The sequence below is a fragment of the Colossoma macropomum genome, unplaced genomic scaffold (assembly GCF_904425465.1).
Source record: "Colossoma macropomum unplaced genomic scaffold, Colossoma_macropomum, whole genome shotgun sequence".
Taxonomy (NCBI): Eukaryota; Metazoa; Chordata; class Actinopteri; order Characiformes; family Serrasalmidae; genus Colossoma; species Colossoma macropomum.
In genome coordinates this window covers 22,345,472-22,362,728 of record NW_023494802.1, presented here as the reverse complement: position 1 = coordinate 22,362,728, position 17,257 = coordinate 22,345,472, and the positions used below count along the sequence as shown (strand labels likewise).

General features: G+C 36.9%; 1 protein-coding gene across 1 annotated transcript in view; it reads right to left on the bottom strand.

The window, feature by feature from the left end:
• Positions 1-4,624: 4,624 nt before the first annotated feature.
• The window catches only part of lad1 (ladinin), a 28,077-nt gene continuing 15,444 nt past the window's right edge, over positions 4,625-17,257 (bottom strand). Inside the window, exons 6-14 of the mRNA XM_036591434.1 lie at positions 13,677-13,763; positions 13,326-13,369; positions 7,994-8,036; positions 7,817-7,860; positions 7,633-7,699; positions 6,599-6,730; positions 6,421-6,513; positions 5,119-5,219; positions 4,625-4,953 (exon numbers count right to left, since the gene is read on the bottom strand). Coding sequence (XP_036447327.1) covers positions 5,136-5,219; positions 6,421-6,513; positions 6,599-6,730; positions 7,633-7,699; positions 7,817-7,860; positions 7,994-8,036; positions 13,326-13,369; positions 13,677-13,763 — 594 coding nt within the window. The 3' untranslated portion in view covers positions 4,625-4,953; positions 5,119-5,135. The remainder of the gene's footprint in view (positions 4,954-5,118; positions 5,220-6,420; positions 6,514-6,598; positions 6,731-7,632; positions 7,700-7,816; positions 7,861-7,993; positions 8,037-13,325; positions 13,370-13,676; positions 13,764-17,257) is intronic.

Sequence of the window (17,257 nt, the reverse complement as noted above, 5' to 3'; positions counted from 1 at the left end):
TGACATCCCACTTAATGAAGACACTTGAAAGGCTGATGCTAGCTCATCTGAGACCTCTGGTCAGAACAGTTCTTGACCCTCTGCAGTTTGCATACCAGGATGGCATTGGAGTGGATGATGCAGTTATCTACCTGCTGGACAGAACATACTCTCACCTGGACACATCAGGCAGCACTGTGAGGATCATGTTCTTCGATTTCTCCAGTGCATTCAACACCATACAGCATGTGCTGTTAGGGGAGAAACTACGGCTGATGCAGGTGGATGAATCCATCATCTCATGGACAATGGACTATCTAACTGGACAACCTCAGTATGTGCGACTGCTGTGTCTCAGACAAGGCTGTGTGCAGTGTTGGGGCACCCCAGGGGACCGTGTTAGCTCCATTTCTGTTCAACCTGTACACCTCTGACTTCAGGTACAACAGAGAGTCGTGTCATCTGAAGAAATTCTCGGATGACACGGCCATTGTGGGGTGCACAAGGAATGGACAGGAAGAGGAATACAAGAAGCCGGTAAAGGACTTTGTTGACTGCTGTAAGCTGAACGAGCTGCAGCTAAACATCAGGAAGACTAAGGAGATGGTGCTGGACTTTAGGAAGTCCAAACCTGCCTTGTCACCAGTCACTATTGATGGTGTTGATGTGGAGGTGGTTGGGACATACAAATATCTGGGTGTGCACTTGGACAACAAGGACATGCTCCTATAGGCATTCTACCAATCTGTTGTAGCAAGTGCTATATTCTATGCTGTTGTGTGCTGGGGCAGCAGCATTAACAAAAGTGCTCTGAACAAAATCAACAAACTTATTAGGAATGCTGGCTCTGTTGTAGGAGTCAAGCTGGACTCTTTGGAGGTTGTGGCAGAACAGAGGATGCTCAACAAGCTGTTAGCCGTCTTGGACAACACCTCACACCCTCTGCATGCTACTCTGGATAAATGCAGAAGCACATTCAGTGGCCGTCTGTTACAACTGCGCTGTGTTAAAGAGCGCCATGTGAGATCTTTCTTACCTACTGCTATAAGGCTCTACCACGAGTCTCCTTACAGGAGAGATGGTACTGATCTCCTGCTATCTGAACTGTGCTGAACCACATCACTGTATCTCCTTTTCGATTAATACACACTGTGCAATATATCACCACAATTACTGTAATGACACTTTCACTATGCACTTTACACTATAATAATGATGCAACTCAGTTAGTCATGTCTATAATATGTTCCTTTATTTTACCTCATACCACTCAGTGCCTGCTGTCTTGTAAATACAGCAAATCTGTCTCATATGCCATGTAAATATGTAAATAAATAGATATACTTTTATTTCTCTTGTACTTTAACTTATGTCTTGATTTATTTCTATTTTCTTGCATAGTATATGTAAGTTTATGTGCAATTATGTCTTGCTACTGAAACACTGCAGTTTCCTTCCGGGATCAGTAAAGATCAATCGATCGATTGATCTTTATTGATCTTTATTTTATCTTTATTGATCCCGATCTTTACAGGGGATCGTCTTCCCCTGAGCAGGCTGACAATGCTCTATTATCATTATATTAAATAAAGCTGGAGCTGATACAACTGGTAGGCCTATATCAACTCTCTATATAACACAATATGTAATTGAGGCCTTAATATCAACTTCAAAGTGTGAGGATTGTCTACAAATAACATTTTATATATATATATATATATATATTGTGGGACCAAGGGGAGTAGACACCTTGTGTCCTGTAATTTAAGATTTCACCATAAAGTGCATGACTCATATTTAACCTGTGTTTCTAACTGCAACCCTTGACAGTTTGTTTAATGATGACCTCATAACCTCTCAAGATAAGAGAGCACCACTTTGTGTTTGTGGAAAGTGGAGTGGAGTGGCACATATTTGTCCTGCAAAGCATCATGTAGGCTAATCACTCTGCTACACTTGCTTTATGTATTTCACGTCACAAACACGGCTCACATAGAATAAAGTGTCTGGTCTATAGCTTTTATATTACAATACAATTATTTTATATAGGTTAAGAGAGGTTAAGAAAACATATGACATAAGGTATAATACGCTTTATTGAAATTGGAATATCAATAATAAGCAGAAGGCTATAAAGCCTATCAACCTCACATTCATCCTCTCAATACTTTTAATTAAACTTGATCATTTTTTTGTTCTGACTGTCCTTATAAAAGTATCCAAACTCCATAATTTCAACAGACTTATGTTAATAGAGGGTTTGCTGTATAGGCCATTAGAATGTATGGTGTTTCTGAGCCCATGCAGTGATTTCCACTGCAGAATCACAGCAAGCCAGTATTGGTTTTCAGCCTTGTGCCTTGCACACAGAGATTTCTCTGGATTCTCTGAATCTTTTAAAGATATTATGTACCGTAGATGATGAAATCCAAAAGTTCTTTGCTATTTTATGTTGAAAAATGTTGTTCTTGAATTGTTGTACTATTAGCACATGCAGAGTGGTGAACCCCTCCTCATCTTTACTTCTGAAAGACTAATCCTCTCTGGCATGCTTTTTTTCCCCATCATGTTCATTATCAGGTTTTAAGTTCGTACATCTTTAACTTTACATCCCAGTTGTCTGAATTTAACTTAGTTTTGTCGTCTTCTCTGTGTAGAAGTTGTGTCTGTGGTAAGCAGAAGGTGCTGCAGTGTTTTTTGTTTGTGTGAATCCAGCTTTCTGATTGGTTGCGATTGTTTTGTATCAGGGTAGAAGTGTTGGAATATGTAGGGTGATGACTGCACTGATGTTAGGAACAGCCTCTAGCCAGGACATTAAAAGGTTGTGTGGGTATGTGTGTGTGTGGAGCATAGGCTGGTATGCATCATGTAACTCCCAGTCTGAAAACTCACTCTAGCCCTGTACTTACCTAAAGGACTTATTTGATGTAGTGTTCAGTACTGACTGTTAAAATATAAATCAACATTTTTTTTTGCATTTTACTTTAGTACTTTTAAGTACATTAATGGACATGTACTTTTATACTTCTATTTGATAAAAAAATCATACTTCAACTTCTTCTTGAGTATTTTTTACTAGATTACTAGTATTTTTACTTAAGTACCTGTGTATTTCAGCCACCTCTGGCTATATAGGACCCTTTTCAAAACCCTTTTCATATAAACACAGTCTTCATCTATCTGTAGAACCCCTTAACAATGCTAAGAATCCTTTAATTACACAAAGGGTTCTTTGAGTGTTCATGGTTCTATAGTTCCATATAGAACTATTTTTTTTCACTGAAGAATCCTCAAAGAACCATCTTTTTTAGCTGTGTAGGCTGAAAGCCCCAGGGAACGTAAATCCATGTTTTCTTTATAAGTAGGTCAGTCTTGCTCTTGTTAACACAATATACATGTACAAAGTATGTGCTTCGAATAACTTTCCAGTGCCCAATAACTTACTAATGTATTTTGCTTACATTTTTCTCTCTTAATGTAAAATCAGCAGTGCTAAGCTTGGGTGGTGGCTACATAAGCAAGGTCCTCAAGAATCACAAAGCTGATGGCTCCTGCTATCGTATCTTTAACAAAACTGTTCCCCAGAGATCTTTCTGTACTTAAGATGGATAAACTTGCTGTAAAAAGGCTGATGATGAACAAAAGCTAAGCTACCAAGCATGACGGTCAACCAGCCCAACCAGCATTCCCTGGATGCACAACAGAGGAATAAAGAACCTTACTGTGATAGCAGTGTCCACAACACCACCTATGGACGTGCTGTCGTGCTTAGTGATACAGCAGGCTGGCAGCTGAGGGCTGTCGATCATGTAAGCCCATCCGAATATTAGAGCCACACCCAGGCACTTCTCTTAAGTGACTTTAAGCCATGATTTATTATATTTCTCACTGTTTTTGTCATTCAAGCTTTGCTGGATGTCTAATATAGCACAAACATTTTAAATAATTTACAGTTACACACTACATGATGGTAGAAGAACATGATTAATATAAACCCAAAAGAAGACAAGTTATCCCCTTAGTCCACCAGCTGTACAATAAACTTGTCTTAGTCACCCAGCTGTACAATAAACCTTCAGTCAGTGCTCGGGACTAATATTTTTTTTCAGATGCTTTCTGTAATTTAAAATTTTGTTAGATGTTAATTGTTTACAATATAGTCTAGATCAGGAATCCAGACAGTTCTGTTATTGTTTCTTTTTCTGATACACAGGGCTTCCAATCTCCTTACATAGTTTAGCGATCTATCTGCCTCATTAGGCTATTAATAGAAAGAATTCTTGCAATAGCCTGTACAGAAATAAAAAGGTATAATGCGGTAGTTGTAATAGAAGATGTAAATTTCTACTTCAGCATGCCCATAAATTTTGCACCATGCAAATTTTGTGTCAAAACATCAAGTGATGTCAATCTATGCATATTTCAATGAGCGACTGTTATTTGATATAATAATGAAAGATATTTTAATATTAACAGCAGGCGTTAAAAAATGTCATGTAAAAATGTATAATAAATATATACCCTGTTTATTCAATAATTTCTATTGTACTTTGAAATTAACCAACGTGTGATAGAAAATTAAGTAAATCAAGTTCTCTGTGTTGCATACCTATAAATCAATAGGCAACAGTCACTACAGGCAAAGTGAGATCCACAAAAGCTTTCTTTAATCTTGCAGTCAGTACATGTTATGTTTACCCTGAAATAATATATGCTTTGATTTTACAATTTCTCAGAAAAGATGCGTATGAACTATGAGAGAGAAATGTAAAGAAAGAAGAAAAAATTACAATTCAGAGAGCTGTCTTTCAGGGAAAGCTGATAATCAGTCCTCCAAAATCTTTGTAACTGTGGAAAAGATGCTTAAGAACTATGAGCGAGAAATGTAAAGAAAGAAAAAAAATTACAACAATTCAGATAGCTGTCTTTCAGGGAAAGCTGATAATCCGTCCTCCAAAATCTGTCCTCCAATAACTGTGGAAAGATAAACTGTTACTTTAATATGCTATTCTTTTTAACAACTATGCATTTTGTCATAATTTAGATTACATTAGGTAATGTAATGACTACTAATTAGATGACATAGTGACCAGATGTATATAATACATGTGTGAGGGTGTATAAGGGCACTAAACTTACATTAGGCAGCAAAACCCTCACTTATGGGCTGTAAGGTGGTCATCCTCTTGTCTTTTCTCAAACAGCATCTTCTTGCTGGAGATGTCTACATGTCTCAGGTCCTGAGGAGCAAGAACATATAATGTAGGCTTGGGAAGACACTGAATATATTTGATCTTTTGGTTGGTTTATGTCGCGTAGTTTCAGAAAGATGGTTTTCTCTACTTGTATTTTTCTATTGCTAGGTGCTATATATTAATATGTTTTGTTATAGTACATATTATTGCTGTCACACAAAAACCTTGTATCTCCATTTTTGTAATTTTTCACTTTTTTGGCATAATTCGAAAACGCTACCCATTGCATTGTGTTAACATTTCATGACAAACAGGCCAACAGAAATAGTCCAAACAGATAGTCCAAAATTACGTGGGAAAAGATATTCTTATGGTAACATGGTCACAAGTTATTAACTTTTTTTCCTTCTCCTTTAAAATTAACATTTTGGAGATACAAGGTTTTGTTCCGACAGTGACAGTATGTTATTACTGGTGAGTACAAACTCTCGTATGCTGGGGAATTAACCCCCCCTCCAATTTTCTCCCCAATTTAGTCGTCTTCAATTCCGCTCGCTAGTTAGGACTCCCCCAATCACACGCTACCCAACGTCACTGGACAGCCGAACGCACTCAGAAGGAAAGCGCCAACCGCCAGTTCTGTTATGTCAGCTAACAGACATCTGCGCTGACTAGCATCGCGTTGAGCGATGGGGGCGTTGAGTAACGCCACTTAGGAGCCCCTCAGTACGTTTCTTATGTAAAAATCTGATTTTCAATTTTTTTTTCCATTCAAAGTTATTTGCATCGTGCTTTTTTTTCTACAACAGGTGCCATCGCAAAGGAGCTTTACAGAAATCTGGGTCTTAGCCCAACTAAGAGCAAGTGAAAGAAACCATGAGAGGAACTAAGACTCAAAAAGGGGTGCCCAACCTCCTCTGGTCATCACAAGCAAAACAAGAACATAACAGTAAGACTGATAAATGAAACATGCTGACATAGAAACAAGTTGATCTTAATCATTAGTACAAACACTTAGTTGGCAAAAATCAGTGACTAATGTTAGAGGTTTATTGAAAGTTATTTAAAAACATGAGAATGGAAATTAAATCTGGTGAACTAGTAATTGAGTAAAATAATATTGACAGTTCACAACGGGGTCATACACTTGAAAGAGGCCCCGAATATTCTGTAATAACTCTCGCTTGGACGAAGCAATCTGAACGAAACATCATGCAATGTGCTCCTCAGCATGGTAAATACTTACAGTGGGAGTAAGTGAAGACAGATTTTGAAGTGTTCTCCTCTGAACCCAGCGATTGATTCGGTCTGAAATCCCAGCAGATAGTGTGCGATAGTCCTACACAAGGCAGTACTTTTAATTAAAAAAAAATATATATATCTTGTCATTTGAAGCTAAATAACACATTTGGCATGTGTCTAACCTGTTTGTTGGGTGCAGGGTTACTTTCGGATGTTGCCTGCTCCTTCTCAAACAGCTCTCTCTTTCTAGACACCTCATCCACCAAAAACAGGGTCTTGTGAACAAGGGTGGGTGATTTAATAGGCTCCCATTTCTGCAAATGATGAAACAAGAGGAAAGAAACTTTAATTCTTTACATTTAAATAGGGAAGGGTAACGTTTGACTTTCGATTGAACATTTGATTTTTAATAGCACAAAGCACAAATGTCATGCCAGAGTTAAAACTTTTTTAAGTTAAACCCCTAAAGGTGTGGACCTTTATTTTAGGCATTATATATTTCGGAATAAAGTAATTATACATTTTTAGAACTAAATCACAAAATGTCATGGTTTTTGTTCTAAATGTTTGTTTAGAGGGCTGAACAATAGTTCAAGGCTATGTAATCCCCTGCTAAAACATTTTGGGCTGGATTTACTAAGTAGCCCTAAACATTTAAAGAGCACAGCTAGCTCTAATTTTGCAGCTGATGTACTATAACCTGCTGCTGAAAACATATCAATCGCAAACTGTATAAATGAACACTGAACTGAATTGAACTAAACTTTTACTTTGTTGCTTTCTTGGTCTTCTTGTGCATCAGCGCTGTGGCCATTGTCAAAGTAACTGCACCTTCTTCTCCTTGGCGATAATGGAAAAAAAATGTGATTCCTCAGACTGGTTCAGGTTAGTAAATCTTTACCTAGTCCGCTTCTCTATTTTCCCACCTCGTAAGTTCCACTCCCTGAAACGCATCAGATGCGCTATAACCTGCAACTCATTGGCAACCTCGTGTGGACGTGTAGAAAGGCTTCCGTGTACAAATTGATAAGTGAACTGTGGGGGCTTTTGAGCACAGAAAATCCATTATCCACTACCACAAAAATAGGTAATACCCCTTGTATTATGCAATATGTTAAATTTATTAACATCTGTAGCTTTAGTTGTTTTTAAAGTTTTAATAAATAAATAAAAGAGTGGCTGACACTATAATTTCAACTGTCAATTTTGTGTGTACCTTTGAGGCCTGGGCAAGTCTTTCCATCTTCTCCCGAATACTACGGGAGGACAGTCTCTGCCTGGAGCTTCAGAAGAAGATTTTTTAACATTAATTAACACCTGTTTTAGTATTGTTGGATGGAAAGTGCATCAAACCGCCAAAACGTATAATTGTCAAACTGATGAAAAGAGGATCTACTTGCTTTCTCTGAAATAAGGACTTCTGTTCCTCCTCTTCCTTAGATTTCTAAGTGGTTGAAAAATTAGACAATACTTTTAACAACTGAGGTCTGAAAACAGAGTGAACACAGATTTTGCTGCAGTGATATTTGTAGATGTAGCTGCAGTACAAGATGAATTTACTATTTTATTGTGCTTACCTGGTTGGGTTCAAACTTCTCTGCTGTGATCCGCATACTCGCACTGTTAAAAGGACCAACAAGTCATTAGGAAAGCACTTAACCTAAATCATTGTCCTTTTGAGGATAACCTTAAGGGCCAAATTTACCACTTGAAGCTGAAATGGAATCAAAGTCATGCAGTTAGTTGATCACATATGATCACTGCATTTGAGAAGAAGACCAGTGATCTTGTTTTTAAAGTTAAAAGAAGCTTTTCACGGGTGAAAACATGTTTAAAAACGTTTTTAAAACATCATTTGAGTCAACATGACTGCCACTGACACCATGTGATAAAATAACTGGCTACATTGTCTTAAAGTCAGTTAGGCAAGAACTCTTAATGCGAAAGTGTTCAGTGCATGATAATGGGTCATTTGTGGAAAAAAAAAAAAAGTAAAAGGTAAGCATCATTCACATCAGATGAAACTTGACCTGCCAATGTGTGGTTTCTGTATATTGAGGAGAGACAGCTGCAACTAGGAAATCAAATCTTTAAAAAGAGAATACCATACTTAACTATACTAAACTAGAATACAATATAAGTACAAACCCATTTCCATTTGTTTTTTGAAAAATATATGCCTATTTTGAATGTGATGCCAATAACACGTTCCAAAAAAGTTGGGACAGGGGCATGTTTACCAATGTGTTTCATCACCTCATCTTTTAATAACATTCTGTAAGCTTTTGGGAGCTAAGGAGACAGACTGCTGTAGTTTTGAAAGTGAAATGTTTTCCTGTTCTTGACTGATACAGGATTTCAGCTGCTTAACAGTTAGGCTCTCCTTTTTCATATTTTTCATTTCATAATGTGCCAAATGTTTTCAGTGGTGACAGGTTTGGACTGCAGGCAGGCCAATTTAGCACCCAGACCCAGCGTTGTCTTGCTGAAATAAGCAAATACTTCCCTGAAAAAGACATAGTCTGGATGGCAGCATATGTTGCCAAACATGTATATAGTATTCAGCATTAATGGTGACTTCATGATTTTTATCTCTGGTCCAATCCCCTCACTGGGAAGAGGCAGTGGTCATTTTGGCCGCTTGTTAAACCTGCACAGCTGGATCCAGGAAGCTTGTCTAGTGATTAAATTGTTTCTTTATCGACAATTTTAATCTTTTCTGGAACCATCCATCCTTTTATAGGAACAATAGGATTCACCCCAGCAGGCTTGGCTCGCAGATTTTAAGTCACAATGTGTTTTATTCTTAACCTGAAATGACAGCCTGAAATTAGAAATGACTATTCAGCTATCTCTGTAGTCATTAGCAATCAACCTAGGATTAGCCATTCAGACAAGGGAATAAAGCGGAAAGGAAACTATTTTATTAAACCAGCTAATCTTATCAGCATTAAGGCATCCCCGTCACACCTTCATCCTCAAATCACCTCACAGATCCTCCAAAACCGATGTGTGCAACAAAATTACTAACAGGTCATATTAGTTTAAAACACAGAAAAGGCAAGGGCATAATTCATTTAAACATTAGAAGCCTTCGTCAGCACAGTAAATCAGATAATCTGAAAATTTTAATATTATAATTTTGACAGAGTCCTGGCTAAAACAATCTGTATCTAATTCAGAGCTATCCCTACCCGGTTATAATCTACACAGAGCTGATAGGAACGCAAGGGGTGGCAAAGTGGCTATTTACACCAAATCTGTTATTCAAGTAAACTCTTCTCATTATCCAAAGATAAATGTTTTGAGTTCTGGGCCTTAAAAGTATGCACTGGACGCAATAACAGTTTTGTGGTAGCTGGGATCTATAGACCTCCTTCTGCACCCTCTCACACAGTTGATGACTTAGCTTAAGTCAACACTAATGGACTTAATTTTATCCAACAGACTTGATAAAATTACTTCTATAGGTGTCTTTGACCCTGGTTTTAGTGACCACTGCCCTATCGGATGCATTAGAAGCACTAGTTCAATAAAGTCAGGCTCTCGGATGGTGGTTAGAAGAAATTTGAAACATTTTAATGATCAAGGCTTTTTAAATGACCTGGCGCTCAGCGACATCCACTACAGTTCTGAAATTCTGGGTATCGATTTAGCGCTAGTCAGCGGTAAACAAGCATGTTCCTATATAAACGTGAGAATCAGAGATAGATCAAACCCCTGGTTCAATTCAGAAATATCTTCCTTGCTTAATGCAAGAAATAAAGCATGGGCTCTAGCTAGAAGAAATGATGACAGAGACCATTGGCTTACCTTTAGGCAGCTATGAAATAAATGTACTTCTTACATCAGAAAAGCTAAAGCAGAATTCTACCTCCAGATATTTACAAACTCAGCTAAAAATTCCTCTAAATTCTGGAAGACAATTAATTTGCTCAACAACAAATAACGCCCATTCCAAATCATATTGTAATTTACGATCAACAGTTTACTGATTAGACAGAGATTTGCCAAGCATTTAATGCTCACTTTGCAGCTGCTGGACATTTGTTCAATAATATTAACATGGAGGCACCTCTCAATGAAATAGATACACCCTCTGCTGTAAGACATGGTCTCTTTACAATTCACCCTTTTTCTCCTCACTTAGTGGCCAAAGCACTTAACACCATCAATACTAAAAAAAAAAGTACAGAGGACAGTTTGGACCCGTTTTTTCTAAGGCTTGCGACCCCGATTGTTTTAGAACATTATATATATTTTTACTCTATCTATTTTATCAAGCAGAATTTCCAGTATCTGGAAAACAGCACATACAACTCCACTTCACAAAGGAGGTCACGCCACTGATCTTAATAACAACAGACCCATCTCAAAATTGTCATGCTTAGCCAAGATCTTAGAAATCTTAGTAAATGATCAACTCAAGGCATTTCTGCACAGAAATTCAATCTTATCAGACTACCAATCTGGTTTCAGAGAAAAGCACAGTACAATCTCTGCAGCTAATCTCATCTTAGATGATCTTTTCAGTGCCATTGATATAAAGAAACGTTGTGCAGTCATTTTCATTGACCTCTCTAAAGCCTTTGATACAGTTGATCATTCCCTACTCTTAAAAAGTCTACAAAACATTGGTTTTAATCTCAGGGCAACAAACTAGATTAGAAACTCTCTCTCTGATAGACAGCAATGTGTGGCCCTAGGGCAGAGTAAATCAGAGCTACTTGCAATAACAAAGAGAGTCCCTCAAGGTTCGATCCTTGGACATGTATTATTTAATATTTATATTAATGCCATTGCTACCTCCATTGTTGACTGCAAAGTACACTTATATGCTGATGACACTGTCTTGTACTGCTTGACTGACTATAATGGTACTGCAGTAGATAAACTACAGCATTCTTTTAATGTACTACAGTCAGCTTTTTACAATCATAAACTAGTTTTAAATGTTGAGAAATCTAAATTTATGCTGTTTTCCAGAGCCTCTAACATTGATTTTAGCACTTTTAAAAATCACAACCCTGAAAGGATCTGACATTGAAACAATGAGTATAAATACCTTGGCATATGGCTAGATGACAAATGCACTTAAACAACATGTTAACAAACTTACATGTAAACTGAGACAAAAACTTGGCTCCGTGTACTGTAACAAAGTATGTTCGCCAAGGCACACAAGGAGAAAGATCATTGAAGCAACACTATTGCCTTGTTCTGGATTATGGTGACAGATATGGTTATATGGTGTTATACAGATATGCACCCATAACTATTTTGAAATCTCTAGACTCTGTATATCATGCTGCCTTAAGATTTATTACAGATGACCCCTACAATACCCATCATTGTATACTATATGAAAAGGTTGGCTGGTCATCTCTGTCTGTGCGTCGGGAGACACATTGGCTTCTTTTTACATATAAAGTGCTTACTGGCCATATGCTATCGTACATCACAGAAATGCCCAATGTAACTAATGCAGTTTATCAAACTCGTTCTAGTGATTGGATTACCCTTTAGGTGCCGAGAGCGTTTACAGAGCTGGGAAAATCTGCTTTTAGCTACAGTGCACCAGCACACAGCTCTCTGGTGTCACATGAACATTTTAAACTTTTAGTCTCTAACCACCTCCATGCAGCCTGCAACTACTTTATTTGATTTACCTTTTATTATGATTTTTGGTATGTTTTAGCTATGTCTTAACTATTGTTTTACTTTTTACTTTTGTATTTTTTATTTCTTTGCTTTTTATCATTCTTTTTATTAGTATTCTTTTTATTTATTATTGTCAATTTATTGTCTTACATCATCTATTACTTTTATTTCATTAAATTGTTTTTACTTATTTTATCCTGATCTGATCTGTTACTTGATAAGTTACTATATTGTAATTTTAATCATTTATTGATTTAACAGTTTATTGGTACCTTCTTATTAAATTTTACTATTATGATTTTTATTATTTAATTACAACATTTGATTTATTTTCTTTACTGTACAACTTCTCAATCCCTGATTCCTGTATTGCTCAGCTACACTGTGAATGAGGGTCTCCGTCAATGTATTCCAAGTAGAAATAAAGGTTGATTGACTGATTGATTGATTTCCAAAAAGAATTTCAAATGTTGATTCGTCAGACCACAGGACACTTTTCCACTTCCTCTCAGTTCCTCTTAAATGAGCTCAGGCCCAAAGAAGGTGGCAGCATTCTGTTTATATATGGTTTCTTCTTTAGCCTTTTAACTTGTATTTGTGGATGCAGCGACAAACTGTTTTCATAGTCAGTGTTTTTCCAGAAGTGTTTCTGAGCCCATGCATTGATTTCCACTACAGATTCGTGTCTGTTTTTAATGCAGTAATGCCTGAGGGCCCAAAGATCATGGCCAGCAAATGCTGTTTTTTGGCCTTGTCTCTTGCATACAGCGATTCTCTGAATCTTTTAATGTTATTATGTACTGTAGATGATGAAAAGCAAAAGTTCTTTGCTATTTTACGTTGAGAAACATTATTCTTGAATTGTTGCACTATTTGCCTGTGCAGCCTTTCACAGAGTGGTGAACCCCTCCCCATCTTTACTTCTGAAAGACCTCTCGGGATGCTCTTTTTATACACAATCATATTACTGACCTGTTGCCAATTAACCACCAGATGTTTTGATGTACTCAATGAAATATAGGGTTTAAATGATTTGCGCATCATTGCATTAGGTTCCAACTTTTTTGGAAATGGGGCTGTATTTATTATACCACTGTACCAAAACACGAAGAGATACAATACTTTGATATTAATGTAGTGCTAAAACATTATTTTTTTGGTGCTAGCAATAGATAAGACAATAGTAAAGCATTACAAAGACAGGTTAGTAGAAAACTGTGTATGATGGTTATGTTGTAATATATTTACCTCCTCTGAAATGACATGCTTTCCTCCTCTTTTTTCTTCAACATCTGCCAGTAAAACACAGTGTCAGGCGACAGTGCATAATAACTTTCACTCCATGTTTTACAAGTCAAATATTTAGCAAAGATTGGTAAAAGCAGATTTTTTAATGCTCTAGACTCTATAAAAGTGATATTTGCACATTTTAAATGGACATAGGTGCAGATAGTGTGGCAGGACATAACTGCAAAGAAGACAAAAAATGACAAATATTACATATTGTAATGCACTTTGCACTGACCTTTAATGTAACAGAACACAACTCACAACTATGCAATATTCTAACATGTTTACATCAGTCTGTAGCTTTGTTACCCTGAAGGACATGGTCCTGGAGCTCTGTCTTGTAAATGAAGGTTTGTTTGTAGGTTCAAAGCTGCCTGCTGACCCATTTTGATGTTCCTACACATACAGAACCCAAACACACATTTTGTCATTTCAAATAACAAGTGACCAGGTGGCCTTAAAGTTTTGAGTTCAGTGAATTTCAAATAATAACAGAATGAAAAGATGAACTTTTAAATACAACAACCATTCACAACCAATGAAAATAAGTATTAGACGGTTGGATAAAATGTCATTATTATTATTAGTAGTAGTAGTACGCAGTAGGAGTATTAAATAGTGTTGCATCAGTCAATACCATCTTTAGTACTTGCCCATACTAATACCACAGTGAGAATTACGTAGTTGTTAGTACGAGTGCTTCAAATATTAACAGTTAAATCGTTACAATCTAGCTAAATTTATGATATACATTAGCCTGTTTAGTTTGGTTTTGACATGCGCAACTCTACCAGGCAGCACCAAACAACTCAATTGCGCTAATTCACTAGGGAAATCAACACCAGAGCTTGTTTTTCCAGAGTACATTTTCTCTGTACTGTCTGCACAATCTGCTGCTTTAACATTTTACTCTTTACAGACGCTCATATCGTTCCTGAACTGAGAGCTGCTGTAAATTACGAGAGACAAGCAATGAAATAATTACAAGCGTTTGATTTTGGTACATGAACCGTGGAGGATCTTTTGAGCATCAGTGACCTGATCGGTTAAATTAAACTGGTATCTGTCAAATTTATGGTAAAATACTGGCAGCTGTCGTAGCCAGAGTTTCACCGTAAAAAATATGGTGACAATGTATAAGACATTACGGTATGCTTTTTCAACCGTAAATTTTACTGTTCAGAACTGTTGTTTATTTACAGTTAATTACTGTAAAAAAGACATATTGTAATTCTGTCTACAGTAAATTATAAAAAAAAATCTGATCTACCGTAAACCTAACTACAGTCTATCAGTGATAAACACAGTACAACCTTATAACACATTACAGTATTTTATTGCAAAGCTCAACTTCACAGTAAATTACAGGCAGCTGTGGTTGCAAGAATTTTGCTGCAAAAAAATATGGTACAACACATAAGGTATTACAATTAGTTATCATAGATTTAACAGTCAACAACAACTTATGGTATTTATTACAAAGGAAATAACAAATAACATCCATTATAATCCAAGGTAGAGTATTTTGATAAACTTTAAGAAACTTTTCTTGGATGATCCAATAACTTGTCCAGGAAACTCACAAAGCAGTGCTGAGATGTTAAAATAACAGCATGTGTCCATATGTATAAAGGATAATCCATGGTGGAATGAATAAACATTACAATAAAAAATTTGCCACTTGCCCTGGTTGATCAAGAACCAGACTTGACCGAACAAGGCGCTCAACATGGGATAAGAGTCCCAAACAGACAAGATGTTGGATGATGACTAAAACTTAGTGTGTATTGTCAACAGATCTGCATAAGAACTCATATGTTGTCCATCAGGTGTTCACTGTGGACTGGCATGACCCTCTCTGTAGCCAGAAAACAGAAAGAAAGCAAAAGTTAGATTGATGCAGTGCTTGAGCATGATGCCTACATGACTTGTAGCCTAAATGTGCAGATGCTTTGAGTCAATCAGACACCCTAGCAACAAACTACTACACCTTAACAACCACCCGGCACTATCTGGCAACTAGTTCACCTTAGCAACAACCTAGAAACACCCCCAGCAGCCAACTGGTACATCTTAGTATACACCCTGAAACCCTTGCAACCGCCTACAAACACCCTAGCAACTGTCAACAAGCAACCACGTAGTTCACTTTAGCAAACATTACAACCCAGCAGCCACCTTGTGCACCTACACTGTAAAAACAATGAGTTTGAACATGAAGAAAAATGTTAATACCAATATCCTTTATCTTGTTCACCCAACTTCCATAAATTACTAGTTATACTGATTGACATTAGTCAACACTAAAATATTTAGTTGAGCTAGCATAAGAATTTTTGTTGTACTAAGTACAACTAGTCTCAAGCAAAGAAGAACTACAACACGTGAGCACAGCTGATCAATCACTGTTCTAGGAAAGTAATATATGCATTATCATATATTAAGCCACTACAAACGGTATCATATCTTATAACAATGGTGTTTACAAAAAAAAAAAAATTACAAATTACATCACTGAACTTGACTATACGTATACACTTTCTGGCCATTTTATTAGGTAAAGCAAGCTTGTATTTACTTACTTTTTTTGACTGAATCAGGTCAATTTAATATATGTACACTTCATAGTTTTGCAATTGCAAACTGTAATTTATCTTTTTCTCTGCATTCTTTGTTAGTCCCCTTAAACCTTATTCATCAATGATCAGGACCCGCAAAGACAACCACAAAGCAGTTATTAGTTCATTCTCAGCACTGCGGTGACACTGACAGTGTGTGTGGTACTGGTACTAGTGTATCAGATACTGCAATGTTTTAATTACCTCAGTGTCACTGCTAGACTGAGAACACTCCACCAACCACTGATGAAGGAATAGAGGATGGCCAACACAAACTGTGAAGCAGCAGATGAGCTACTGTCTCTGAATTTACATCTACTAGGTGGACCAACAAAGTAGGAGTGTCTAATAGAGTGGACAGTGAGTGGACACAATATTTAAAAAGCTCCAACAGCACTGTCTGATCCACTCATACCAGCACAACACACACTAACATCACCACCACCAAGCCTCTCAAATCTAGTAAGAGATATTTAGAGATGGAGATAGACAGAGATTTTTTTCTGGCTACTTCTGGATTAGGTAGTCAGCAAGAAGCAGGGTGGACAAAGTACACAACTTGTTGTGTAAGACAGGTGTTAGTAACTTGAGTAAAAGAAGATATACTTAATTAGGGTTAATTACTTGTGTAAAGGTATTCAGTCAACATTTTTACTTGAATTGCTTTTAAATTAATCTAAGTACCAGCAGTATAAGCACTGTAATTACCACAGGAAATGTCATTTTGATAAATATCATGACCCATGTGGCTACAGACATGAACAGTTAACTCTAATATCTGGAGCTACGCACTTTGACAAAGTACAATTAAAGTCAACCTGCTAGTTTATCTTGCTAATGTCCAAAGTGCACAATTCATGTGTGTGTGTGTGTGTGTGTATATGTATATATATATATATATATATATATATATATATATATATATATATATATACACACACACACACACACATACACATACACACACACACACAGCTGTCACTGTGTCTTATGATGTCTTGACAGTATTTATAAGATGTCTTGAGACATGAAAGTTAACATCTTAAGACAAAGAAGTAATTATTTTGTGTGTCTTGAAGATGAGGCATGACTTAAGACATCACTTTGTCTTAAGACACAGAGCTGTTGTGTCTTAAGACAGTTCAGTTGAGACCAAAGAGTGGTCCATTACAAAAAGTCCTGTGGTATGAGTGTGGTATTCCTGTGGTACTGCCAAACTGAAAACTACTGAGGATTACCAGGATTACCACAGCACTCCCTAATGTAAAATAT